This window comes from Maylandia zebra, linkage group LG20 (genome assembly GCF_041146795.1).
Source record: "Maylandia zebra isolate NMK-2024a linkage group LG20, Mzebra_GT3a, whole genome shotgun sequence".
Lineage (NCBI taxonomy): Eukaryota > Metazoa > Chordata > Actinopteri > Cichliformes > Cichlidae > Maylandia > Maylandia zebra.
The window spans coordinates 967,731-994,807 of NC_135186.1; the positions used below are offsets into that span (position 1 = coordinate 967,731).

Sequence of the window (27,077 nt, forward strand, 5' to 3'; positions counted from 1 at the left end):
CTATGAATGTTACCTCCCAACGTAATATGAAGGAAAGACAGCTAAGTTTATTGGTTATTACAGGTAATCCAAGTGTTTTTTCTCCGATGGCTCTCAGCAAACCGACGACTGGATTTGTTGCTGATCACCATAGAAACCATTCCGCAGTAACCGGAGCACAATTAATTTAAGGAACACAAACGTAGTTTGCAACAGCGATACAGTTTCACCATTTCAGTGTTGCTTGACAAACCCGATGCCAACAGTCACATTACATTCCTCTTTTTGTGCGGATAAACAGCTTTGGAAATTTCAATGCAAAATGTTGCCATATTAGCTACAGTTTACTGACTAGCCCACACAATACACGAGTCAATATTGGTGAAAATGTATTATTTTGAATTCATTTACATGAGCTTGATGAAACACGGTCACATTACTGAACAAATACAGAAATAAAAAATACTTCTCTGAAAAGTTAGCGAATGTGAATCTACACCTGCTATATGATAAACTGAGACACTTTAACCCTATACACTAGTGTTAGCACGATCCTGTCCAATTCATGAGGCCACGAGTTTGTTAGCTTTCACTGTTGTATAAAAATGCTCTTTTTAAAATGTACACAGTTCAAGCCCAGATTAGTCATTCACTGAATGACAAGGCATATAGCATTAATTTAAAAAAAAAATCTATGGTGCATAGACAGTAATATTAAAAATCCCAATTTGCTGACATAAAGACCGCAAATGTTTTCCCGTCCACAAAACTTGTTTATCACACACACAGGCTCTGAAGCAAGTGAGAACTCAAAACTGCATCATTCAGGAAGCAAGCAAAAAGGTGCAATCTGTGCAATATCCTGACATCTACTGCTACAGGATCAGTTCATAAGATTATTACCACTGAGCACTGCCATTGTTGAGGTAACTAATGTCAAATCAAAATAAGTTTTTTAAATATATTTATCTATATGATGTTAATGGTGAAGTGTTGCGTGCTGGGCTTCGTCTTTGTCCTTTGTGGGTCAGGAAGATTAATGGTCACTCCACTTGCATATTGCGCAACAGCAGTCCTCTTTTCACACCTCCCTGTAGCATTCTTGCACCGAGACTAGTGTCTGTGACCCCATCACTACAGGAAGAACACAAAAAGTGTAAGGGGACACACAAGTACAAATAAGTTGTGTCACATACATCATAGTTAAGTTATACAGTTGCACCAACATCACCGCCACACAAAGCTGTAACTAGAATAAAACTAAAGCAAAAAAGGAACCAGTCCATGGCAGTGTCAATAGCAAGCTGTAACCCTGAATAAGTTGCAAAAAAACATACAGCGTCTAGTTAGTGGCATCACTGCTGCTTCCTTACATGGGGTTAAACTTCCTCTTCTTAAGTTCAGGACCGTCAAGTCCACCTGCTAGTCTCTGCAAAAAGACAAGATAAAATTATTTTAAAAGAAACATGAATTTCAACATTATTCTGCAGATGTGGAGGACTGACCAACCTCTTTGCTTGCAGCTTCCTGCTGGGCTCGTCTCTGCTCCAGGTTTTGCTGAGGGCACAAAGAAGTGAAATTCAAGTCACAGCTGCAACAGGAATGCCAAACTGGATTTTACACTCGTATTGCGCACAAAGGTCTTATATGCAACGTTCAGTTTACACACCCTGTAAAACTGAATCTGAATGGACGGCTGTTAACAAGTAGATTAAGGTGACCTTGCTTCACTGGACCGATTAAAATAAATAAGATCTTCATTTATAGGCTCTGCTTTCAGGCTTTAGAAGCCAGAAACCAAATTCAACTTGCTTTAGTGCATAATAAGCACATGTATGCACCTGCATCTGCCCACTTTCAAATTCTCCAATTTCACAATTGTGCCTTTAATCACCAATAACAGCAGCTGGTGGTGTGCCTCAGTACTTGTGCACACGAGTGCAGAATGTATGGTGTTGCTCCTCAACAGAGCACTGATGCTACTTATCATTTGTAGAGTTTTTATGATGAAGTAAAACTTGATTTAAACCACCTTATGTAGTTCAGAAAGCTGCTGGTGCCTGATGAGGGCCTCCTTGCTTGGGAACTGCCTCCTACACAGCAGACAGGCCAGTTTAACCCAGTCTGTCAATCTTCCTTCCTTTTCATCCTTCTCGCCTCCTTCTTCTTCACTGTCAGTTTCTCCACTGTAGGCTGGGACCAGACCCTGCTGCCGAGGAGGCGACTGGGAACAATAAAAAGAAGAAAATAAAGAAAATGTACACCTCTAACACCTACAAAATCTCTCTCTCCCACTTCCTTACTTCTGCACTTTGGCGGATCTGATCCAAAAAAATCGGAGGCCGTTCAGACAGTGCCCCCTGAAAGACAGAAAAACATTGATTCAGTGATCTGTTCATATCTGCGTCTATGATTCAGAGACAGCCACTATCACAACCTCGTGCCCTGAGGGTTCAGACATTTACAGATAAAACACACCTTTTTCTCTAGAACAGCATAGCCTGCATCAGCACTCGCAGACTCTCTGTGATCATCTAGGCGACTGTGTCCAGGTGCCCGAGTATAACCAGGAGGTGCTGCTGAGCCGGTGGCAGGGGATGAAGACACAGAACGCATGTTCTCCTTTTGTCTGTTGAGACTTTTAGCCCAACGCTCCATGTCTTTGGCAATCTATTATAACAAACCTCAAGAAACTCAGTTAAAAATTACTTAACTACATATTTTAAGTGTCAAACTGAATGGGTGGCAAATTATGAAATCTAACTTCAATTAGCCATTAGCAGATATATTTGTTAAACCAGAAATGATAATGTCCAAAAGCTGACTTCTGTGTATCAGCACCTGTTGAGCTGTTTTATTCTTGGGTTTGTCTTTTTTCTCCTTGCTGCCAGAGGTAGCAAACAGTGATTCTGAAGGAGCTGCACCATCACTTGGAGGAGCACCTTCTGTGTTTGACTGACTGGCAGCAGGAATGTACGTATGTTTCTCTCCATCCCAGTACATGTACTGCTGAGTGTGAGAGTTGTAGTAGTACTGCAAAGACAAAGGGAAATGCAAAAACAGATTGAAATACCAAGGGGCATAAGCGAAACACACACACACACAAATGTCCTACAAAACATATAGATTGCTTTGGGCTGTTTACCTGTGAATTAGGGTCATAGTAGAGACCTGTAAATGGGTCATAATAGTAGCCAGAGCTTTCGTCATAGTGGTAAGTGGAGACATCTGGCACAGCTGTAGTATGAGACACATGGTATTTGCATCAGGGTCAGATTTTCAATATTTTTTCCTGAATGAAAGGTAAGCTTGCCAGTAGTCAGCAGCAATTATTTGCAATTATTAGCGAAGATGTAAATTCCCCAGAGGGAACACTAAATACATGAAGCCTTACGATACTGCTGGAGCTCATGTTCAGTGCCTGGGATTGCAGGCTGGCTGGGTGCAGCTGGTTGTGGTTTTCCCACTATTTCAACCTGTGAAGTGACAGAGATTTTAAAAACAGGAAAAACACAAGGAACAAATGGAAGAAGGAAAAGGCATCAAGTTCTACCTGTGTCCCCGGTGTGGTGGCAGCTGTGGTGATGAGAGGAGTCTGTGTATGAATGAGCGGCTGCTGCACAACCACTGATGCAGGTTTGGCTGCCTCAGATGAAATGACAGCTGCACATGGGCAAACAAGTGCAAATAAGTGGCTTCAGAGGAAGCTTAATGTAATTGTATGCAACTACATGATATACAGATATGTGTGTGTGTTATAAACTTATTGGCATGTCATACAAACCTGGGGCTGCTCCTCCTGCGTAGGCTCCATTCAGGGAAGCTACTCCACTTGTCAAAGCAGTAACCCTGTTATCTGCTTGGGGCTTGAAAGTTGTGCCATCTTGCCCTGCATACTCAAGCCCTTCCTGACTGTATGTCACTGCTGCCCCCTGCTGATACACACTTGTATCAACACTCTGGCCTCCACCTGGTCCATTTTGAGAGGTCTGAGAATTTAAAAGAATAAATACAGTGATCATGCAATCTGAATTAAGGATGTGGTATATATGCTGTAATACGTCAAACTTTACCTGAGTGACAGCCCACTGTGCAGCAGCTATAGCGGTGCTGGCCACTGTAGCAGCACTCACTCTGCTACCATCCGTTACAAACACATCCCTAACATAGACAAGAGACAGAGTGAGGGCTCTAATCAAAAAGCTTTTGGAGGGTTGTTACATTGAATAGCTTAATTTCAACCATCATTGCTCTTCTAATACATTCACAAAATGCTTTACAATTTTAATAATCACATGATCAACCTGCATTTCTTTGTAATGTGATCAGTCCATTTACTAGTCTAATTTCACACTCCAGTAAAATGCCTGACTCTTACATAGTACCTTGCTCTAGCACACAAAGCACGTTATACACCATGTCGTCGAAGGCCTCGAGGAAACGGTTGTTGTGATTTGGTGCTATATAAATAAATCAATTTAATTCATTCACCCATTCATGCAAACACCTTTTTCTAAGCTTTCTATCTTTCTAACCTTTACACACATTCACACCTCAACTGATGTATCAGGAGAGCAACTTAAAGTTCAGTATTTAACTAAGGATATTTTGGCATGCAGACTTGAGCAGCCAGGACCAACCCACCTATCTTCCGACTGGTAGCTGACCTGCTCTACCTGCTGAGCTACAGCCACCCACATCCACTGTGCAATTATAATATAGTAAAGCGTGGAGTCCCCGTATGTTCTTTGCAATTAAGTTTGGGTGTGTGAGCATTTACCGTTTGGAGCCTTTGGCAAATTCAACTACAATGACCTTCCCATCAATAGATAGAGGTGGCTGGAGAGCCTGCAAAATCTGGAGCAACTGAGATGCCTCCTGTTAAACACACACAGACCACTGGGTGGGTGAACGCATATTTAAGACAAAGCTCATTAAAAAAATAAAATAAGTAAGCTAAAACTAAAAAGGTTTTGCTTAGTTTACTTCAGATACAAGTCAGTAAAACAAAAACAACCCTGGCTTATGTGTGTATGTGTGTGTGAGCTTGTGTCTCACCACTATGGTAGATAGTTGTAGAAAGGCAAAGCCCCTGTTGAGGTGTGTGTGTTTGTCCTTGATTAGACGAACGTTGGAAGGGGAGAGGGTAGCAAACGGAGCCAAAGCAGACAAAATAGCTTCTACTGATGTATGTGGGCCAAGGTTCCTTAGTATCAAAGCTGTTGAGAGAGTGGATGAGGTATATTTAAGATGCATTATCGTTTAAATAAATAACAAATACTGGCAGCTGTCAGTGCTACCCCTTAGCTCCCAAGTAGATGCACATATGGTATAAATTTGAAACCTCCTACTTGAGTTACTGCATTCACCCTAACCCTCTGACTTTGAGGTTAAGGTCAGTGAAATTCAAACTAGTCGAGAGATTTTTAGTAGATGCAGCTATGGCATGAATTTCAAATCCATCACCTTGTTCGTGACTCATCGCATTTACAAACTTGGGTGTCCACACAACCCACCCAACCACATCTCAGGGTGACAAAAAGACAAAAGCAGTCTTTTACAGCTAAAAATGAAACAATTTGTGACCCAAGTACACTGATGCACACAAAGCCTACAAGCTTTAGCTAAGTAAAGTGGCAAAAAAGAAATCATTAAAAACAATTTTTAGACATAAGGTTATCCCCCAAGTCTCTTAAAAGAAAATATTGCTATGATGAGGAACACGAGTATTTCCATTTATATGTTTCACAACAAACCTTCTTGGTCACTGTGGGTGTACCACAGGGTTCTATTTTAGGTCCTAATTATTTGCTTCCACTTGGTGACGTTTTATGACTTCATATCCCCTCTCACTGCTATACTGATGACAAAGATTTCCCAGGAGATCTCCTGACCCCTCTTAAACTGTTTCAGTGATGCCAGTTGTTGGATGGCACAAAATCTTCTACTTTATTGCTCAGTCCTACAAACAACCTTAACCAAACACCATTTACAGTTCCTTGGGTCCTGTATCTTTTGTGTGTGTGTGTGTGTGTGTGTGTGTGTGTGTGTGTGTGTGTGTGTGTGTGTGTGTGTGTGTGTGTGTGTGCGTGCGCGTGTAGCTTGTTGTCAGAAAATTGGGGCTGCAACTTCAGTCTTTTCTCGTGGGTTTTAAAAAGTCCAGTCTTGCTTCCTATAAATGAGAATTGCTGTACAAGTGTCATACCTGGCAAAAAAAATAATAATGTCATTAATTTATTCTAGTAAGGCTCAAGTTCCTTCTCTCTGGAATTAATGGAAAGTTACTCTCTCACCTCCAACTGGTTCAGAATACAGCAGTCTGGCTTTTTACTGAGCAGATGGCATCACATCACCCAAAAGCTGGCTTCTCTCCATTGGCTCCCTGCACTTTTTAGAACTGATTTTAAAGTGTATTCATCATGTCAAAGCATGTGGCGGTCTGGCACCAAGCTATATAGCAGAAATTTTAACCACTGAGGAACTAGTTTGCAGCCTGAGAGTCCTTCAGGCAGTTGTAGGTGCTTTTGGCATTAAAACCCTTCACTTTTTGAAGAATTACTTGGGAAGACCAGGGTCAGAATTTGTGACCATCTATGAACCAGCTTTTATCTGATGTCATTTGTGATGACTTTATACAATTATATTTGTTGTGTTTTTAATATGAGGTTTTCAGTTTTTAAGTAAAGTCCACATATTTTCTTTAATGTTTTAAAGTTTTCCCTCCCAGTACTCCACTTTGGTCTGTCAAAGCAATTTGTAAGCCTTAAATTAAAAGACGCTTTATTAACAGAGATGATTATCATCATCACCAATATTAGCATTATTATTTTCATTGTTATTAGAGGAGATGACTTACTGTCATTAGCAACATCTGCCTGTTGTGGAGCTTGGCCCGGTGTGACAGGAGGACCAGAAGAGTGGTAAGGTGCTGGCAAGGGCAACAAACCTTGGGCTCCCTCCTTTTGAAGACCAACAGGCAAGTCCTTCTGTACCTGGGGCAACTTCAGCTCAGCCTCTGGCAAAATACAACATGTTAGTATTACTGTTCAATAAGCAAGACCTCATGTTATAAAGGAGAGAAGAGGTGAAACATTCAGTGAAACCTTACCCGATTTAGGAACGTTGCATTTAAAGCACTTCTCTCTCCTCTTGAAGTTTTGTACACCACACTGTTGAATTGTTATACAACCTTGTTAACAATCTTCATAAATTAGCCAAATGAATGACTGGCTTTATATTATATAACACGCATTCAAATTGTACATCGTGGTAATTCATAGCAAGCACCGGACCTTGTTGCAGAGCCAGTCCTCATTGGCACGCGGTTTGGGGTCGCTGAAGTGCATCGACACTCTCTGCCCTAGAATCGACAGCACTCCCTGAAGGAAAAAGAAAGAGAGGGGGGGATAACAAAGAATGATTATCAGTGATAATTAGGCCACACATGCCATAGAAAGGCCTCATCTCACAAGAGATGAGAGAGAGTGAAAGGGAAAAGAGAGAGGGAGAGGAATAGAGAGAAAGAGTACAACTGAGGCTGAAAGGAAGAGGACACCAGAGAATTGACCTTCAGCTTTAGGAAATTCGGACGGACGGTGAGATGGTATATATGTAGTCTGTGAGTGCCCATTTTTAAAGGACACAATGTGCTTTGTTCAATTGTGTCATCCCTCCCCCCTTAAGGGGAAACCTTTCCAAAGTTGTCCACACAACCCATCCCATTGTCACCACCTTTGTCCCCCAAAGAGACAATAGCTCTGTCCTAAAGATGTAATCATGGCAGATGTGAAAAGCTCAAAAACAAGAAAATGAAGCAATATATTGGTTCTGATTCAACATACAACAGACCATGTGAGACATTATATTCACACTGTCATACTATCCCAAAGGTGGTACTGTGAACTCAGGAAAGAAAGCGAGACAAGTCACTGAATAAAAGAGGAGAATATGATGGACGAATGATGATCAGTTTGACTGGGAGGTCTCGTCTATGAGAACTATCAAGTTGCCCCTTGGTTGTCAGAATTATGCAACATGAATTGGTTTGAATTGTCTAATTGTAATTGTGGAAAGAAAAGAGGAATCTTCCTTCAAGCACTACCTACCTGAGGACCGATGTTATTTAATCATTCTTAATTTTTATTGTTATGCTAGAATGCATTTTAAGCACAGGATGGTATGACGTGACTGTATGAGATTAGCTTTTGTGTCTCACTGAATACATTTATATATGTGTATTTGTGTCTGTGTAGGAGAGAGTGACCTGGTTGGTCTCCATCCAGCGGGTGGCCTCCTGTATGAGATTAAACTCGACGAAGGCGAATCCTCGGCTCTGACCTGGACACCGCCCAGCGCCATGGCAACCGAACAACAACAACAACATAACAACAACAACGCAGTGAGGGGTTAGTGCTGCATATACAGAGGAGAGAGAGACCCTGTATCAGCACCAGTCAAAAAAAAAATCATTGCTTCCTCTCTCCTTTAAAAATACCACACATGATAGTCAGTTGGAGAGGCACTGTCAAATTCTCTGCATGGGCAGGAGGATGTAATGTCAAGTAACTCAGTAGAGTCAAGGTAAGAGGGAGGGATAGAGAGAGAGAGAGAGAGAGAGCTACCCACTCATCAGTTTGAAACTGAGCTCTTTGGTTTTTAATGATGAAGCACACAGGCAGCAAGAGAACACACACACGTGCACACCAATGTCTCTCCTACTCTGCGAGTCAGAGTCTGAACAATCTAGCTCTGTGATGGCAGGTCGCCTCTTAAATGCTCCATATCCTGTCCAGACATTGCAATAAATGATAATATAGATATGCAACTATTGAAATTACAAATTGATCAGCATTTAAACATTTATTACATGAGTACTTTTCCTAACACGCACACACACAGACAGACAGACCAAAAACAGTAAAACGGTGATGTATGAAAGAGAGCAGTGTGGGGGAATGTAAGTGTGCCGGTGTAAGATAAGCACACCTTACAGACAACTAGAGAGTTAGCAAAGTGGGAGGCCAGTGAGACAATGACCTTAATGGAAAAGAAAAATGACACAAAAAGAACCACAAGCTTTTCTGAGTGGTATGGTTGAAACATATGTAGCTGAGAAGTAGCAGCAACGCTTGCATCTAAAATAGCGACAATAGCAAAATCTGCTTCAGATGCTGATTCCTCTTTGACGCTGTTAGTTTGTGAACAACACCTACTCAGACACACCCCGCTTCAATAAGGCAGAAGTTAAAGGATAAAGACAATAAGGGCGCCAAGATGGAAAGGAAAAACAAAGTCATGAACTAAAAAACTACAACTTATGATGGTATGAATGCTTTCTTAAAAAAAAAGAAAAGGAAAAAATAGTCAGGGCTGTGAAGCGTGCATTAATTTTCCTTTTCCTGTGTAAACGCTAGCAAGACTTCAGACATCTGTAGACCAAAGTATCAAAGCAGGAAGCTATGCAAAACTTCGACCTGTATGAGTTGATAAATATGATTGGGTATTTTGCAACAGTTATCTACCATACAGCAGAAGATAGCCACCAAGGATAGAGGAAAAGACACTTATTGATAAAAGAAAAGACAAAGCAGGTATGGAAAAGTCACCTGAAAAAGCAATGAAATGGAAGTGTTGGCAGTGCATGAGTTTGAGAAACAAAAGAAAGAAAAAAAGAGCATCATAAGAAACACAAAAGAAAAGAGGGCCAATGGACAACTTCTCACCTGAAGATTTATTCCTCATCAGGCGAACTTCTCTCGGCTGGATCCCCTGCTCTTGAAGTTGTGCACGAATCTATGGACAAAGGAGAATTCTAGCTTCAAACTTTTCACAAACAACCTGCGCATCAACTGGCCATTGTTGAGACAAATACGCACCTCGTTGGCAGTGGCACTGGGTGGCAACATACGAAGCATTATGATGTTGCTGGGCCGCTGATTATGGTCTAGCTCTGCACGGTAATCCTGGTCTCTCTGATCCAACTCTTTGTGGGACAGGTCTGGGCCAGCATGCTCCTCCATTCTCATTGGAAATGCCTACACACATCCGCCACAAATTAATAACCAAAACCAAACAACAATTAAATGTGTATTGTAGTAATTATAAAGATGGACTGATATTGACTTACCCTTCTCTTTCCTGCTCCAGGACGAGAAAACCTGTCATCCTCTCGCTGTCTGCCTGTACCGAATTCCACCTGTTCGGAATGGGAACCACCACGACCCCAGCTGCTTTCCCTGCTTCCTGAATGTGGGCCACTGTTCTCCGGAAAGCCTGTTCCACCTTTCCCCCGTCCCCTTTCCTGAAGGCCAGGCCGTAACTGCTCAAATTCCTGCCTGGATCCCTCCTCCTCTCGCTGGAGTATAGGATGGGCTAGATCAGGTTGTGAGGTGTGAGGGGACCACAGTAGCCCTTTCCCCTCACGCCCTACTTCTCCTCTACCATCTACTCTCTGATGAAACCCCGGATGCTCCTGCAGACAACCCGGTGAGAAGTCATGGATACCCAGTGACTGCTCATCACTGCCATACTGTCTATCACCCTCCACTCTGACATCAAATCCCGTGCCTGCCTCCTCATCCTCTTGGCCATAGCCACGATAGTCCATGTCCCGGAAATTGTGATCATTGTGAGTGCCACCATAGCGACCCAGGCGATCACCTCGCCCACCCCTGCTGACCACAAAAAACTGCGTGAGAGACTTGTGTGATAAAATGCGCGAAAAAGATGTGAAAATCACATTAAACTCACCTTCTCTCATAGTCCATGCTGATCCACTTACTCTGCCCCTAGTGAGTCGTTCTTCTGTTTACAGAAATGCAGCACACAAATCACACATCACTTCAGATGAAACACGTTATAGAGCCACGCTGAAATTGTACAACCTCGTGAGCAGGTACCTTAAAGTCATAGGCTGTGCAAAGTGTGAATAATTAATTAGATTGATTTTAATTTTTAAAACCTTGCACAATCCAATGACTTCTCCAACTTTGACATATCAAAATGACTTCTCTCAGTGCTACACAGACTACTAACTAAAAGCCACAAATAAACAAACAGCAAAATAACCCTGCACCATTAATAAAAAAATAAATAAATAAACTGAGTGCGCAACGCACAGGATCAACCCGCAATCCAAAAAGGAGTAATCAACAACAATGACGTGTGACGGTCAACTGCGTTAGCGGCCAAGCTAACTATGTTAGCTTGAGGTTGGTTAGCTAGTCCAAGAGGCTACATTCTCTCTAAACGACTGTCAGCAGCTAGAAATACAAGTGCAGTCTTGTGTGAAATTTGAGGGAAAACTCACCGGTAACTCATGTAACCTACAATTGTTCTGTAAATATCACGCTGAAGCCCAGGTAAATGGGGTGTTTTATTTTCAGGCAAGCAAGTGTAAAATGGCCACAGCGAGACATTTCAGAGAGGGAGGGACAAATCCCTTACTCTGGAATTTGATTGGTTGCTGGAAAGCGAATGCATTAACGTCGACGCTGATTGGACGAGACGAACGGGTCAGTCCTAAACTTGCAGCCCATGATTGATTTAAAAGGGGGTAAAAATGCACTGCGTTGTTACAAATGTATTTATATATTAGAGTTAGCAGCAAACACACTGTTTGCTGCTACAGCTACACATGTTTCTTTTCCAAATATTTATTTATAAGTGACTTATGTATGTATGTATGTATATATATGTATATATTGTACTATTCTTAGCTAGCGTATTGTCTGTCTTGTCTTAATGTTGGTTTAAAATGGAGCACTGTAACAAAAAATAATTTCCCCCAGGGATCAATAAAGTATTCTGATTCTGAGTTGATATGAGCAAAAAACAAAACAATCAAACAATCAGATATATAGACATGTTATGTGCAATTTTATTTTAGGAAAAAAACAACAACAGGAAAGTAATTTAAAAAGACAGGGAAATGGTAAATATTAATAAATGAATAAATCAAAGAACACATAAATACCTTAAAACAGATAACCCTAATACCAGCTTTATGAAAAAAAAAATAATCCAGAAATACCCATACATATCACAGTAAAGAAAAAAAACGAAAAAAAACAACAACAACAAACAAAAAACCCTCTAGCAACCCACCCTCAAAATACTCTGGCCCAGCCCCTTGACCTTGACTTTCTATTAATTAAATGAGACAGCGGTTACAATTCATCATTTAACTGACATAAGCTGACCATAACAACAGGATCGAGTAAAATGATTAAAATATATGAAGTAAATTAGGCATCAACAATAAAAAGTTATATAGTACAATAATGACAATATCAGTAAAGAGGGGAATGGGGAGAATGGAGTAAAAGGCAAACTCGAAGTACACAACATTACCATGTCCTTACAAGGCCTTGTAAGACATACAGTACATAACAGATAATATAGTGATAAGATAAGCCTACCATCTATCTGAAAGAATATTAAACTTATCAGCTACACCACTTATGATTTGACCCACTGATTAACACAATCAAAAAAGGTCCTAAAAACTCATGTGTTTAACCTGATTGTGCCTCTGGCTATATAGTATGATGTCTTCCAGTAAAGTGAAGGTTTCTATGTCACTCTGAGTAGCTGTTAATTTCATTACCCACCTGAGCCATGAAATGTGGCCATTGGGGGGGAGGGTAACTTTGGCATGGAAAACAGGGGTTAAGGTCAGTGACACAGACGGCCTTTCCATGCATACAGTACGTAGACACATGTTAATACACAACCACACAAATATACACACATTCACTGCATGCAGAGCTGCACTGGAGAAAAACAAACTACCATACAAATGCATACACACACTCTAAAGTACAGGTAAGTAATTCTGTATGGGAAAATATCTCATACAATCTAACTTTAGGCATACCCCTGCATATCGCCTGAGTCAGAAAATGGGCCTGAAGTACCCAAGCCAGTGACAGGGAGAAAGCCTTCAAATGTGAGGTGTGGACTCTTACAAATGACAAATAATACCCTAAGTTATGAATCCCCACCCCTCAACAACCATCACTCTCAAGGCACTACATGTAGGCGATACTGTGTAAAATTTACTTAGAGATGGCCTAAATTCAAACCTAATCATGTCCTTTTCTGACTTCTCTTGTGTTCTCAGTGTCTTTGGCCTTCTATCGACCTTTTCTCTCCTAATTTCCATCATGGCACATTTGCTCCCCTGTTTTGAACTAGTCAACTTCAAATTATACCCATAACCTGCCCTGCAAACTTCTAGATTAGATTTCTTTTCTTTTGTATTTAAATTGATGCAAGAAAAGTGGCACACAACTTAAGAGTCCAAAAACCATGGTGTGTGTGGTCTTTTGAATCATTTCAGATCTGCTCCACTTTGCTAGGGGTAACTGGGTGATCGGAAATTGAGCATCTGCATAACTTTTCTTTCCCATTCCCCCACCCCAAATATCCCCCCCTGTCAAATTTCAGTGGAGCCTGTCCTCTCTATCTGTGCTTAAGGACAGCCCCCTCTGCTCCCAGTGCCTATAACAGTAGGCAGGTGGACTTCCTGTTACGCTTCTTGGCCTGCAGCGCAGCTCTAGTTGCCATCTCAAAGACTTCCCTCACACCATCTTTGGTTTTGGCAGAACACTCTTGGTAGCCGTAGGCACTGATGCGGTTTGCCATCTCTTTGCCATCTTCATATTTGACTGGTTCCTGGGGACACATGTCACAAAGAAAGTTTACATTTGAATATTATTTTATTGATTTAACTTGTTTGTTTAGCTGAATTTTCTGAAGCCACCACATTTACCTGTTTCATTTTGGCTAGCTCTCGTCTGGTGTGGTCATCATTGCGCAGATCTTTTTTATTTCCTACCAGGATGATGGGAACATTTGGACAAAAGTGCTTCACCTCAGGAGTCCACTTTTCTGGAATATTCTCTACAGTGAGGAGAATGAAAAAGCCATTAATTACATACATCAAGGGGTTCAATACTTACTAGTATGGATGGTGCTCAGATGGTACCTAAACTGTCAGGACTGTCCACAGAGAAGCACATGAGGATAACATCTGTGTCTGGGTAGGACAGGGGCCTCAGCCTGTCATAATCTTCCTGACCCGCTGTGTCCCAAAGTGCTAGCTCTACCTGAAAAGACAGAGAGTAACAGAGTTAAATGACTGGATAAATCTACGGAAGAAGAAAAGCAAAGGCAGAAATGACAATAATATAATTTGATTAGTTAGACAGACTAGATATGGTATAGCAGCAGCTAGTCTGATGACCACGATGCAACATAATAAAAATTCACTGGTTGTGTTGAAGCATCCTGAGACAAGATATTGAAGAATGAGTTGCCCCTGATGCACCCATTGAAGTGTGATAACGAATGTTAGATAAATATGTATGATTGAGTAAATGTCACTAGACTGGCAGAAATCACTTCAAATGCTCAAATTGAGTAGAAAGGTGCCAAGTACCGGTCCATTAGCAACTAATTAAAGAGGGCAATTGCTTTTATTTAAATGCCATACAAGCACCCACAGCATTACAATCAAAATTATTTGCAAACCATCATTCCCTCTCACCTGTTTCGCGTCCACTTCAATGTCTGCCACATAGTTTTCAAACACAGTGGGTACGTAGACCTCTGGGAACTGGTCCTTACTGAACACGATGAGGAGACAGGTTTTCCCACACGCACCATCACCGACGATCACCAACTTCTTTCTGATAGCAGCCATCTATGGAAGAGTTGAAAACATTGTTGCGCATCCTAAGACAATACTCCCCAGTTAAAAAGAAACACTTTGAGGTGCATTAATAAATAAGCAGTCTAAATAGGACTAAAATTTTCCGATGCTTCGCTTACAGTTTCCCTTTGCTGACATCTAGCACAAAAATACATCAGAAATCGCTAGTAACGCACAGAGGTCTCGTTAACCGTACAGTTTGGCAAATAGTTCCTAGCTTACGTTACTATGTACATTTAAAGCCGGAACCGATGGCAAACAGGCGGAGGTGCCACTGAGGTGTAGAAACAATTACTCAAACGTTTCCGTGCTACATTCCTATTCCTACTAAAAGCCCGACTACTCCAGTCTGGGGCCTGTCAAACCAGCCTTTGCTAGCAGGAAAGCTAGCGGTGTTTCCTATGAGTTTTATTATTGTCATTCAAAATCCTCCCTCTTAAATTATAACTACAGTATTCATCCCATCACAGCCATATTTATGCGCCTGAAACAAGAATCGGCTTAAAGTTTATACGTTATATGGAGAATTTGATTACCTTGGTGTTTCTCTGTACGCCTTTCTCCTCTTCCTGACCGACTGGAAAACTCCGCCCACCGCTAGTACACATGCGCACTATTACGTCATTCGCAAGTAAAAACCGGTGTGACGGGGAATAATACATAGGTGGCCGTTTGTTTATCTGTTTGTTAGCGAGATAACGCAAAAACAACCCAGCTGAATTTTATGAAAGTTGACGGGGAGGTGGCGCATGAGCAAAAGAAGGATCTGTTGAAATCTGGGGCAAATCCATATTACTTTCAGCAAAATTGGGTATTTTGTCTGAAGGACATTGCTCTCTCCGAACTGTGCGAATTCATTAATTAAGTTAAGGTACTGGACTACTAATTTGTATAGGAATGTCAACCTATGGTGACCATAATCACCATAGGTGAACAGTATGTTTATAGTTTGAATACACACAAAATGGGTGTGTATATATGAATGCATTTGTACATATGCACCATTCCAGTCTGGTTAGTCTCCCCAGCTGACTAACCATGCTCATCCTATTTGAACTTGGGTTTTAAATCCTATTTCTCCAGCAGCACTCAGTTTATTAATAAAAAAATGTATAAATCCCATTTACTACTGGTGTCCCCCAAGAATCTGTCCTGGGACCCCTTCATAAATTTAATATCAGCTTCCATTGTTATGCTGATTGTATGCAACTCTACCTGTCTAACAAACCTACCATTACTCTCCCACCCACAGCCTTCTGCATTTGACTCAAATCAAATGCAGCTTTTTTCAAACTGAACATTAATAAAACTGAGGTTCTCCTCATTGGCAACAAATCCATCATGTCTAAATGTAATTTTTTACCCTCCCTATTGACAACTCCTCAGTTTCTCCCTCCCTCTTGACTCAGGCATCCTCATACTTTCATCTTTGTAACATCAATCACCTTGGTCCATTTCTCACACCTAATAACACTGCGGTACTTGTTCACAGCTTGGTTACGTCCCACATTAACTGCTGTAACGATTTTCTTTTTGTTTTTCCTTGCAAGTCTAGAACTCTGCTGCTCACACCATCACCAGAACTCCTTCCATTAATCACATCACACCTGCTCTTCAGCAGCTCCACTTAAAAATCGTACTGATTTCAAGATTCTTTACTTCTCTGAACTTTTGCACATCAGCAAAACAATTCACACTCTTCTTCTTCCCTCCTTCTTACTGTCCATTCCCCGCCATTTGACTACCATGGGGTCTAGAGGCCTCAGTACTCTGCTCACCACCTTTGGAATTCCATCCCACCAGACACGCTTCTTTAAAAGTGGCATATTCACTCTGATGGTCTTCTAATATGAATCCTCTGATCTCAACAATTTTGCATATTGTAGATTTTGTTTATTAGCTTGATGGGTATTTGTCAGTTTATTACTCTAGTTTTAACTCTTCTGTGTGAGATGACCTCGAGTGTTTTGACAGGCACCTGAAATAAAATGCGTAATTATTCACTGAACATTTTCATGATCGCTGCATAACTTTTTACATTTAACAAAAAGTAGATTGACATTTGAAAAAGGTTCATTTTATTTAGAGATTTCTGCAGGGCTTTTATTTATGTATTTTCACTTACAAAAATCCACAAACTGTAATTTCACCCAAGGGAACAAGTCTTTTGCATATATTTGTATGTCCCAACTCAAAAAATTTTTTGCACAATATCATAACAAGCATGAGTCGTGATTGTATTACATTAAGAGCTCTGCATCATTCTAAGCACGTCACTCGCTCATGCCTGAGAACTAGGGCACAGAGACTCTTAAGGCTATGGTCTGTCTGAGCTGTCTTAGTGAGACACTTGAAAAGCATCTCTACGGTTTTTAGGGGGAGGACCATGTCTTCAAGCCCTGTTAGACTGAGCATGGCTGCTCTCCTCCTCCTCAGTTCATTTGAGGGTAAGCTCATCGAGTATGAGAAGTTTGCCGATGTCAGAGCACAATACTGCTGTCTATTTGTTTCTATGGACACTGGAGGTAAAGTTGCTCTGATTGGCTGCTTGGCAGCCAGTCTATTTCCTGACGGTGGCGGTGCTGTTGCTGCGCTGGTAGAACAGCACATAGGCTTGATTGGTCTGAAGCTGGTTCTCTGTGAGTGGAGTCACACTGTCAATGGGCAGACGAAGGGAAAGTTTCAGGTTTATGCAAACATATCTTAATACAGAATAAGCAGGGTTTCTCAAATATATAGACCACCTTTGATGTACAGTTGTCAAAATATGTATATATTGTGTGTAAAACGAAATGATATCTCACCTGGAATCATTGTAGAAGCACCAGCCATTTTCATCTAAGCAGCAGGCTGTGTAATGTCCCATGTTTACTGTCCCAGCATGGTTACATATTGCATATAAATCATACAGAACTGAGCCTGTGGGGACAAACATAGATCCAGAATTATATAGTAACATAAATACAATGAGTTACTTAATCCAGGGTTCAGAACTGTATTGTGTCAGAATTCCAGATGTGCAGTTTATGGAATAATCTCTGTTGCAAGCGATTAAATTAGGATATGATTGCGTATATCCCAATATTCCTTTATTTTCTATTACAATGCGTGGTTTGAGTCAGTGAATCATCATGTTAACCTCCCTATGCTTAAAACAACAGATTCATAGTTCACAGCTAAAAACCTTTTTTGCAGCTGATTTATGCCTTTTCTTCTAACTCTCTTTTTCCTCTCTCTCACCAGCCATTTGTCAAAATAAAATCATGTAAAGCAAGCTCTTAAAACGGTTTTGTAGTGCGCTCTACCCACTTGTGTCAAAAAGTTAAAAGCCCAGGTTTTCTTCCACATTTTAGCATAGAGGAACACAGCATGAATGGATCAGACAGGCTCGGTTCTCTTACCACAGTCGACAGGTCCGTATGGTCCAAGGTCCAGGTTGGTGAGTGGGAAGGACACATATATAGTGCTTTTACTGATGGACCACCTTGACGTCGTGAAACGGTTCAGATCTTATCGAGACTGTTAAGTATTATTAGCGTCACACATCTGTGCAGATAAAAATCACACGCCTAAAAGCATCACAAGTGGAAGAGTTGTTGCCAAGGATACGGATCACTATAACCTGGGGAAACCTCTGGATAGACAGCCGCTTGGTGCACTCTGTACGCCTGTTACACCTCTCGCACATCTGAAGAATGTATAAACACACATATACACACCTCAACACAACATACCTTACACATGCACACAGGGTCCGGCGTATATATCAAGTACAAATGAGCAATGTTGTTTAGTGAGCCACTAATAACTAAGATGCACTTAAGTTGGACACTCTTATGACAGAAAGAAATTCGAGAATTCTCATCATCTGCCTCACTGTTTATGAAATTAAATGTTTTTTTGTGCCAGATGATTGCATTTCTTTGAAATGTTTTCATATTGATGAGATCACTGTATTAGTCGTTTGGAGTCTAGCAGTTTACCCAACTCCCCGGTTTGATCCCGGGAGGGGACACAAATTCCTTTGGGCTTGTGACAGGAAGTGTAAAAACATCTGCCACATCTGGAGCTACCTGCTGTTATTACCCCCCATGTAAATAAGAGAGCAGCTGAAAGTAGCTTTACTGTTCAAGCCATTTGACTTCTTTCACACATCTATATGTTATGATCTTTATATGGAATAAAGACAAAAACGTAATGATATGTGTAGGTCATAAATGGATCAAAACTGTGTTAAATCATCTCCTTGCTTACAGTGTCTGTGTCGATATGTTTTAATCACACTATTGCTGATCCAGACAGTTGCTGAGATTCGACAATCATCGCTTTAACTTACTGGCGAATTCTCCTTGTCCAGTTTCTCCTCCTGAGAGAAGAGGTCCAGACACTCCCTGAGCGTGACCTCCCCAGTAGAACTCCTCTTGGGGATGGGCAGTGACAAATCGCAGAACACATCAAACGTGTTGGAGTAGTGAGAGCAGACTGAGCAATGCAGTGAGCTCCGCAGCTGGCCTGAGAACAGATCTGTAGGGACCAGAATGATCAGCGGTCTGCTTTAACGGGGATAAAAATAATGGATGAATTTGACTGGAGTGGCTCTCCTCACCAACAATTATGCTGTCATCTCTCTCCAAGTGCTTCTTCCACATGACAGCCGCCTCCTCAGATATTCTAAGGGAGGATAAGAAAAATGATCAGAACGTGCTCACATGCAGGTAATCACTGTTTTAAGGACAGATTTATTCATTTTAGCATACACACCGAAACCTAGCAAATTTTTGTTCGGGCTCCTTCCCGGCTCGTCTAACGTATGGTCTGCGATTTATTTCGGTATGCAGCTTGTCGAGTAGGAACCTGAGGAACTCCTGAGCATCCTGTTGACTGTGGTGAACGCAGAAAAATTAGCAACTAGTTCTTCACAAGAATCAAAAGTCTGTACAAGTGGAACAAGAGAAGGAGTTTAACAGTTTACACATAAGTGGTAAAAAAGTTGTTAACCTCGAGGAAAGGCGAAACAGAACCCCCCCACAAAACAAATCCATATCCTCACCTGTAACCATTGAAGTAAGGCACTGCTTCTGTGAATACATTGTAAAACTGTCTAGGATTTACAACTTTGTCTCCTTCATTTACATCCCAAAGGCCCGACAGCACCTTAGAGAAAGCTGGCATGGCAAGAAAAACAGAAACAAGAAGAAAACATGAAACTCTGACGCAGGAGAGACAGTCAAGACAGAACAGGAAGGAGAGGAAATGCACCTTCCATCAGTTTAGCTTCCTCTTTGGAGAACTTCTCGTGCTTGTAAGATCTGAGCAGGCAGTAGCCCCGCAGGCCACATGTGTGAGACAAACACTGGACAACTGCATTTAGAAAACACTGGGTCCAAAACAAAAGAAAAAAGGGAGAGTGATGTCAAATAATGTTCATTTCAGAGGCCCTTTAAGAGTTTCATCTGTGATCTTTACTTACGGTGTTTCCTACGTTTCTAAGGCCAGTCCTGCCTCTTCCTAAGGTGAGCTGCTCCTTCTGAAATGTAAAAAACAAAAGGAAGTCGATGAACACAGATCTGTCGGATCTGCGAGTACCATACAGAGCACTGTTCATTCATTTCAAAACACACAGTGTGTGTCCTACTACGTGACCTCTGGATGTGCTGGTACTCCATGTGACTGTCTGCCTTGACCCCGCCATGTCAGTGTGTGTTTAACTTTGGCAGGACAGATTTAGCTTTCTTATCTCATTAGCATAGCAGAAGAGACTAAAAGGAGGTCAGCCTCGAGAGTTCATCCTATTAGAGACCAACGAGGGCTGACAGGTGTTTAAACATGTGTGTTGATGTGTATTCTCCCTTAACAACTTCACACCTTTCTTTGTCTGTGCTTGTGTTTTTCTCAGGTAAAATTTCACTTTAAGAGCTTTTAAAAGTTTGAGGATATATTAACGCCATATTTTTCCTGTGTTGTCCACACCTCATTGTCAGCGACCAGAAGCAGGCCCATCAGCGATGTGTAGAGGACAGACTGGGAGATGTCGGTCGTCTCTCTCTGGAGGCTGTTCTGAGACACCAGGGTCCGACACAGAGCTTCACAAGAGCCCTCCCCACTGACGCTGCTGGCTCCAGGCATCCTTTTATACTAGTAACCGGCTAAAGTCGCTAACAGAATGGGTCCTGAGATAGAAAGGTGGCCTTCCCAAAGAAATCCTAGCCAGATGGTTTGCGCCTGAGATGGGGAAAGCTGTTCTTCCTAATTTATTTGACATTCAGACTCAGAGGTGAGCAGGACGCGGTGGTCTCACACAGGCCTAATCTGTCTCACAAGACATGTAATCCAGCTCTTTGGTGAATGAAGTATGATGAAGAACTTTTTCCTTTTCAGAAAAATGACATTTACAGCTGAAGGGAATAAAAAAAGAACAAGTACTCTGTGAATGACCGTCTCTGACGCTAAACCCGTCTCATAAGTAGATGAAGCTGATCCATTACACAACTGTCTCGTTACTGCGGCACGCACGAGAGCACAGAAAGTTTGCATCCACACATGAACATGTCACGTTTAAAACAAATTTTAAAAGCATTTTTGGAAATATCACTCGAGCTGGATTCAGCTCAACAGAACACATTAAAACACTCGGTTATGTAATCAATAACACACCAGTCACACACACGAGGCGTCTCCTGAGATCTAAGCAATGCCAAACGTTACTGACTTTTGGAGGTAACTCGTAAACACTTTATTTGCAAACAAAGTAACTTTGCAAATAAAGCCGGTCAAATGTAGCAGGACTAACAAACACACAGAGCGGTCCGGACTCACCTGATCACCTGGTCACTCTATCTGTGGACAAACTGTCCCAACCAAACTGTTCCCATCATCTGCTGAGCTGTTAAAAATGCATAAGGGGCCGTCTACTGTTTCACTGTGTGCCTGTTGGCCAGAGCTGAAAGTCTACCTCTCCCCTGTCCTGTCACCGGTGTCAATGAGAGAAGGAGGGAGATGGAGAGTGCGAGAGGGAGGGGTGGAGGATAATCAGCTCTAATCCTTTCTCTGTAGATCTTGTTGGCTATACTTAGACCTGTCTTTGTGTACTTTCCCACGAGTGCCTCAACAATCTTTTACGTGTCAGTTTATTAATTATACAAACTCAAAAACAAATTTTTTTCTTTGGTCAATTCACATTCAGTACTGTTCTCACTTTATACAGCAATCACTGCAATTGCAGACAGGAAAAAATAATAAAAAGAACATTAATATCGCTGAAAATATCTAAACACATTCATCATTCGCAGACAGTCAATGTACACGTGCCGCTCAGTCTGACAGTCAGCGACTGGTGTGGTCTGCCATTTCTGTGTCCGAGCTGAGGCTGAGCTCGGCTATGTGATACAGGGCGGGATCGTGGTGAGGAGACAACTGTGACTGGCTGGTGTGGGCTGTCCTGTCGCGTGACTGGACGATGGCTTGGCGCAGACAGGTGATCCACTGCTGCTTGCTGAAGGAGTCGTTGGCCTGCAGGCTGTACGAGTGAGCTTTGGCGCGCCCTCTGCTGCTCACGCGGAAACAATTCTTCACTAGAAGATGGAAAGAAGAGAAGGGAGAAGGAAGGTGAGCGAAAAGTTTCACTTCAGCTAAAACAGAGCACAGGGGATGGCTTACTGACATTTGTTTGTGTCACAGAATTCACCAGCAAATACGAAACAAATAAAGTATGCAGATTATGCGATCATATTACCTTTATCGTTTCCCCCTGTGAAGGCTCCTCTGAAGGTGCCCCCTCCAGCAGCCTCGCCGTCTGGGATCTCCTCCAGATTGATCAAGGCATTGGGCAGAGGCTGCCGGTACACGTTAAACACCTGACCACCGTCCTTGTCCTCTCCTGGTCTCGTCAGCACCAACACCAGCTCAAATAGGAACACATGCAGCCGCTGACGGGGGACAAGTGATCAAGAGAAATGTGCTGACACAGTTTCTAAGGCAGAGAAGCCAACTTTCTAGCACTCAAATCTGAACAGCCAACATCTTCTGCCCTCCTTAAATGACTTTAGCCTCTTCATTTGGATTCTGAAAGTGTGAAGACCAGTAAACAACATCTACCTGGCCCTTATTGTTCTTGAGTTCTCCATGGCAGTAGATGAAGCGGGACTGCTGGATCTCTGGCACTCTCTGGCCCTCTTCGAGGTAGGACAGGCCCCGCCTGTAGAACTGACACTCTGCTTCCCCCGTCTTTTTATTCACCTCTGCCACGATGCTCTGGATCAACTCCAACTGAACAGAACCAAGACTTTTTAATATGTCATCAACACAGGGCCCTTTTCCTCCTGTTGCTTCTTGTAGGGCTAAAATTCTGGGCTGGAGCCAAGAGAGTATGACTATGAATATTTAGAACATATTTAAATGAGTGGTTTGGTGTGATAATTTGTTTAGTCAACAGTATCCTCTTTCAAACACCATCAAAGGAAACTTTAAAGAGACTGCAGGCATCTTAAATGCAGCACTAACTGCAGAGTCATGTTTTTATTTGCTTTTGCAAACTGTAAATGTAAAAGTGATGAGCCAGATTAGTGAATATACTGGTAAGAATTAATAACTGGCCTTGTTGCCATCTGGAGGCACTGTTGTGCAACGCAGGAAAGGAAATACTGTATTTTAACGTACTTGAAGACTGATGGATAGAAATGTGTGAATATTAATAATTTGGATTTACAGCATCTGATGCAACAAAAGAGAGGATGCTTTGCTAGACTGTAAAAATAAAACTAATCAGTGTTATAATTATAGGCTTTATATTTAAAAGCAACACCTTGCAACCATCTTGATAAGTGTGGATTTCAGTATTTTGCAGCTGCTGCAGACCTGGCACTGATTAAACTGTGAATTCTCTCACATGCTTGCAGATGTAAATGATTGTGTAGGAGCCCGACTCACAGCATCCGGCAGCGTGTCTTCATCTGGGTGGTCTGGCGGAGTGCACTTCTGTATCTCTTTCAACAGCAGAGGGTACTTGACCAAACGGCTCCGAGGGAGATCCAGGAAGTTCCACAGGTCCAGTTTCCTGCTGAACGAGGACTCCTGACACAGACGCAGAAAGTGCTCCACTCTTTTCTCGTGCTTTTTCTGGTCCAGCAAAGCTTTGGCTCCCACCTGGTTACAGCAATATGTAACATACGCCTCCAGGCAAGGAAACTGCAGAGAGAAGCATGGGAAGAGTGCGCAGCAGTGAGATAAGAAGGTGAAGTCAGCGGGAAAAGAAAGATGGAAACATGCATAAAGACAGAAGTTAGATTACGTTAAGATTAAGAAGGAAAATCAGAGAGAAGCTGAAGGCTGACTTTTCTTCTCTCACTCACCCAGTGCATTAAAGTTGGCCCCACCTCTCCAACCGTTTTCTCTGATCCTCTCAGTCGCTCGAGACGAGTCAGCAGATCTGATATGAATTAAAAGAAAACAGGATACTCCAAGTTGTGCTGACCTTATTTCACTACAGCTCAAAAACAAGTAGTGTGCATAAAAATACGGCACTTCTAAAAAAACTAATTAAAAAAATACAACTTCCCATTTTATGAAGTTTGTTTTCAGGGCTGGGCAGTGTAGAAGCTTTTATTTCTTTTTTAATGAGCCTTTAATTCAAATTATACCTAGATAACATTTAGTACATGGTATGAGCTGTAAAACTACTTTACCTGCTCCTGTTTACTTGTAACTATTTCAGATTGTGATGTAATTACACTGAACTGCAACAACCTATACTTTATCAAGACTTCACCTCATTGCCTGAATTTCATATTCAGGAAATGAGCTGGTGTGTTGATGCATAAGTGGAGCTCGAGATAGCAGCACAAGCTGCACAAAAACAAAGTTACCTTGATGGAGGGGGATGAGTGAGTCCAGAGTACCGAAGATCTGTCCAAGCTCACTCTCTGTCATTATGTCCAACTTCAACATGGGCTCATAGTACACCTGGGAACAGACCCGGGCAGTTAGCACATAAAAGCCTGCATGTGAGTGGATTAAATGTGTTGTTCAGGTTGAGCAGCTACCTTCTTAACCAAACTGAGGTCCTCTATGAGCTGTCTCTCTCCTTGGGTTAGCTCGTATATGACCTGCAGGGCATTTAAAATAGTTAACGAATGCGCACGTTATTGCCAGTGTGATAACAAAGATATCGACACACACACACACACACACACACTGTGTTGAGTTGCATAAGAAGTCAGTTAAATAGACAACACGAGCTCTCACAGCTGATTGTTCAATAAAGGAAGTTGAGCCTTCAGTGCCAGCTCACATCCTCTTTCATAATACCCATGAAGAGCAGCTTCACAGAAATGAAGAGTAGGTACAAGTTACTCCGCCTACACGGCAACCACAGCCACACAACTTGACCCATATACAGGCCCCCAAACACATTCTGCTATAGTAACAAGGTATTTTAATAACGAGGTTTTTGTTTAGCGCACCTCTTGCCGTTTGATTTCCTTTGCAGTCAGATCGTGACTTTCCACAGTGTCACTCCAACACTGGCTGTTGCGGCGACGTGGAAACGAGGAGGCCTTTGTCCGTGAACGCAGGGGGGCTGTGGGCAAAGGTCGAGCTTCTGTACGAAAACTGATAGACCGCTGAGAACAGAGAGGAGCAGCTGACTGTTATACAAAACCCCAAAACTCATTCACTGGTCACTTTGTATGACTGGACTGCGAGTGTGTTTGTTACCGAAATAGACTGGCCGATGCGCTTCAGAGCAGGGGTCTTCACAGGGTTTAAGACGCCTGTCAGGCTATTGGACTTTGCCACAGGTTTAACCCTCTTATTGCTGGGCTCCTGAAGTGAACCAAAAAAACATTTTTAAGATCTGCACAAAATAGTCCACAAGCTGTGGTTCATTCATTCAAACCTAACTGTGCACAAGAGGATTTTAAAACAACTGAACACAAATCTGGCATCTGCAGAACACCTCACCTCCGATTCCTTCAGGTCGGACGTCATTTCACACTCATCCTCTCCCTCCTCGTCCTGAAACATGTTAAAAAGTTAAAAATCAACTCGAGGTACACGCGAGTTCAGGAAAGTGGAAAGACAAAGATGGTGAGAGGCGAGATGTTGCATGGTGCAGATCTCTCATTTCCTGTGTGTCTTTCAAAGAGGAAGAAGGTTGAAAGTGTGCCTCTATAGTGAAATTGCAAGATGTCTGCCTATTTCTTTTTGCCACACTAACCACATCAGCTGTGTCTTAATTGCAAGCAACACTTTAATAGCATCAATAAAAAGCCTCGGATTATATGGATGATGTAATGTACAGCTGGCAAAAAAAAAAAGAATATCTGAAAGGTGAAAATAAACCGAGATAAGCTGGAATTTAAGAAAATGAGACAAACTCCATTTATAGACTTGCAAAAACTTCCATGGTTGCAAACACAGCGCTCACATCTCCCGTCAGTTCTGCACTCAGCATTGTGGTCACAAAGGTAAGGTTGACTAACTTCCGTTCGTTACAGAGAAACAGAGAAATGAACATGAAGCAGCAGCATCGATGCGTCTCAGTCTCTTACTCACCTCTGAGATTCTGATCACAGGTTCAGGGGCCGGGTCTTGTTTTCTCTTCTTCTAAAGACAGCAGTGTATGAAAGTGAGTTTCTTGGACTAGTTTTTAGGACAATAATTAATTTTTTTTAAACGTTAGTTTTTAATGCAGGAAAAAGATGGTGCAAGAACCAAAGCCGATGTGGCAGCTTACCCCTGCATGATCACAGAGGACTGAGTGTCCCTCTGCTGGCACACCGGACCTGAAAAGAAGAAAAGCTCTTACTGGGCACAAATTAAACATTCATACAGGGAACGTATCTTATTGTGTGATACATTCAAAATAACACTTAAGTAGACAGTGTACATTCAAATGACTTGTTTATGTGCCGTGCTCTAGAAAAGTGCATTAAAATGAGTTTTTGTTCCACATGTCGTACAAATATGTAAGTTTTGTAATCATGCTGGTGACAAACACAGAAAATTCACACTTAGAACACGAAGTACGATTAATCAACAGGAATATTTTTCAGCACCAATTTGTAACAGAGCAGCCCAAGGTGGAAGCATAATAAATGCAAAAGGTACCGTACCAGGAAGTCCTTTTTTCACCAGTCTCCTCCACTTCCATCGTTTCTCTCTTCAGTGCATCTTTACCAAATCATGACACATTCTCAAAATCACAAATGGTCAAATAATCCAAAGTTACACCCGTCTTCTTTGTTTGGGTCCTTTACAGCGAGTTGTTTGCAGGAAGCGTGTTGAGAGTTCAGTGTACTCCTTCCTCCTCACTTTCTTCCTCATCTCACAGTCGACCACATCCTTTAGAGTTGCACACATTCATGTATCCGCTCTCGTCAGGGAG

The 27,077-nt window shown here is 41.9% G+C and overlaps 4 protein-coding genes across 7 annotated transcripts; all 4 read right to left on the minus strand.

Moving 5' to 3' along the window:
• Nucleotides 1-357: 357 nt before the first annotated feature.
• rbm10 (RNA binding motif protein 10) lies at nt 358-11,432 on the minus strand. Of its 3 annotated transcripts, none has more exons than XM_004558871.4 (23): nt 11,288-11,432; nt 10,729-10,782; nt 10,106-10,649; nt 9,855-10,013; nt 9,702-9,771; nt 8,243-8,316; nt 7,272-7,358; nt 7,088-7,148; nt 6,836-6,994; nt 5,038-5,198; nt 4,760-4,857; nt 4,053-4,140; nt 3,764-3,968; nt 3,533-3,642; nt 3,374-3,455; nt 3,125-3,216; nt 2,821-3,012; nt 2,458-2,649; nt 2,283-2,339; nt 2,012-2,203; nt 1,489-1,536; nt 1,353-1,408; nt 358-1,113 (listed from the first exon to the last, which is right to left on the minus strand). In XM_004558871.4, the coding sequence occupies exons 2-23, from the start codon at nt 10,743-10,745 to the stop codon at nt 1,023-1,025; spliced, it is 2,835 nt and encodes a 944-aa protein (XP_004558928.2). In that variant the 5' UTR covers nt 10,746-10,782; nt 11,288-11,432; the 3' UTR covers nt 358-1,022. The 3 variants fall into 3 exon arrangements, with proteins under 3 accessions (XP_004558928.2, XP_076734097.1, XP_076734098.1); XM_076877982.1 differs by having other exon boundaries at nt 10,106-10,652; XM_076877983.1 differs by having other exon boundaries at nt 1,317-1,408; nt 10,106-10,652.
• A 401-nt stretch (nt 11,433-11,833) lies between these two features.
• On the minus strand, nt 11,834-15,356 carry LOC101464339 (rho-related GTP-binding protein RhoA-C). The gene is made up of 5 exons (XM_004558867.4): nt 15,232-15,356; nt 14,531-14,686; nt 13,970-14,090; nt 13,754-13,884; nt 11,834-13,656 (listed from the first exon to the last, which is right to left on the minus strand). The coding sequence occupies exons 1-5, from the start codon at nt 15,301-15,303 to the stop codon at nt 13,483-13,485; spliced, it is 654 nt and encodes a 217-aa protein (XP_004558924.2). The 5' UTR covers nt 15,304-15,356; the 3' UTR covers nt 11,834-13,482.
• A 1,394-nt stretch (nt 15,357-16,750) lies between these two features.
• On the minus strand, nt 16,751-21,658 carry usp21 (ubiquitin specific peptidase 21). Its single transcript, XM_076877964.1, has 12 exons — nt 21,512-21,658; nt 20,666-21,090; nt 20,166-20,222; nt 19,955-20,072; nt 19,746-19,860; nt 19,457-19,576; nt 19,302-19,366; nt 19,032-19,219; nt 18,305-18,383; nt 18,097-18,204; nt 17,500-17,614; nt 16,751-17,349 (listed from the first exon to the last, which is right to left on the minus strand). The coding sequence occupies exons 2-12, from the start codon at nt 20,819-20,821 to the stop codon at nt 17,256-17,258; spliced, it is 1,215 nt and encodes a 404-aa protein (XP_076734079.1). The 5' UTR covers nt 20,822-21,090; nt 21,512-21,658; the 3' UTR covers nt 16,751-17,255.
• A 146-nt stretch (nt 21,659-21,804) lies between these two features.
• On the minus strand, nt 21,805-27,016 carry arhgef3l (Rho guanine nucleotide exchange factor (GEF) 3, like). 2 transcript variants are annotated; one of them, XM_004558865.3, is made up of 13 exons: nt 26,806-27,016; nt 26,427-26,475; nt 26,246-26,293; nt 25,652-25,705; nt 25,406-25,513; nt 25,153-25,311; nt 24,733-24,795; nt 24,556-24,652; nt 24,043-24,119; nt 23,621-23,878; nt 22,790-22,960; nt 22,428-22,620; nt 21,805-22,266 (listed from the first exon to the last, which is right to left on the minus strand). In XM_004558865.3, the coding sequence occupies exons 1-13, from the start codon at nt 26,841-26,843 to the stop codon at nt 22,019-22,021; spliced, it is 1,563 nt and encodes a 520-aa protein (XP_004558922.1). In that variant the 5' UTR covers nt 26,844-27,016; the 3' UTR covers nt 21,805-22,018. The 2 variants fall into 2 exon arrangements, with proteins under 2 accessions (XP_004558922.1, XP_004558921.1); XM_004558864.3 differs by having other exon boundaries at nt 26,246-26,296.
• Nucleotides 27,017-27,077: the final 61 nt, after the last annotated feature.

What these genes read in the sequence shown, in the direction of transcription:
- LOC101464339 (XM_004558867.4), bottom strand. Translation starts at nt 15,303, where the DNA reads ATGTGTACTAGCGGTGGGCGGAGTTTTCCAGTCGGTCAGGAAGAGGAG. An exon ending in GCGTACAGAGAAACACCAAG is followed by an intron (nt 14,687 to 15,231) that starts GTAATCAAATTC and finishes ACTCTTCCATAG; the next exon opens with ATGGCTGCTATCAGAAAGAA. An exon ending in TTGAAGTGGACGCGAAACAG is followed by an intron (nt 14,091 to 14,530) that starts GTGAGAGGGAAT and finishes CTGTCTTTTCAG; the next exon opens with GTAGAGCTAGCACTTTGGGA.
- arhgef3l (XM_004558864.3), bottom strand. Translation starts at nt 26,843, where the DNA reads ATGGAAGTGGAGGAGACTGGTGAAAAAAGGACTTCCTG. An exon ending in CCGACCTGAAGGAATCGGAG is followed by an intron (nt 25,514 to 25,651) that starts GTGAGGTGTTCT and finishes GGTTCACTTCAG; the next exon opens with GAGCCCAGCAATAAGAGGGT. An exon ending in GGCCAACTTTAATGCACTGG is followed by an intron (nt 23,879 to 24,042) that starts GTGAGTGAGAGA and finishes TTCTCTCTGCAG; the next exon opens with TTTCCTTGCCTGGAGGCGTA.
- usp21 (XM_076877964.1), bottom strand. Translation starts at nt 20,821, where the DNA reads ATGCCTGGAGCCAGCAGCGTCAGTGGGGAGGGCTCTTGTGAAGCTCTG. An exon ending in TTAGAAACGTAGGAAACACC is followed by an intron (nt 20,073 to 20,165) that starts GTAAGTAAAGAT and finishes TTTTGGACCCAG; the next exon opens with TGTTTTCTAAATGCAGTTGT. An exon ending in TGGACAAGGAGAATTCGCCA is followed by an intron (nt 18,384 to 19,031) that starts GTAAGTTAAAGC and finishes TACATTCTTCAG; the next exon opens with ATGTGCGAGAGGTGTAACAG.
- rbm10 (XM_076877982.1), bottom strand. An exon ending in AGGACTGGCTCTGCAACAAG is followed by an intron (nt 7,149 to 7,271) that starts GTCCGGTGCTTG and finishes ACAATTCAACAG; the next exon opens with TGTGGTGTACAAAACTTCAA. An exon ending in AGATCCGCCAAAGTGCAGAA is followed by an intron (nt 2,204 to 2,282) that starts GTAAGGAAGTGG and finishes TATTGTTCCCAG; the next exon opens with TCGCCTCCTCGGCAGCAGGG.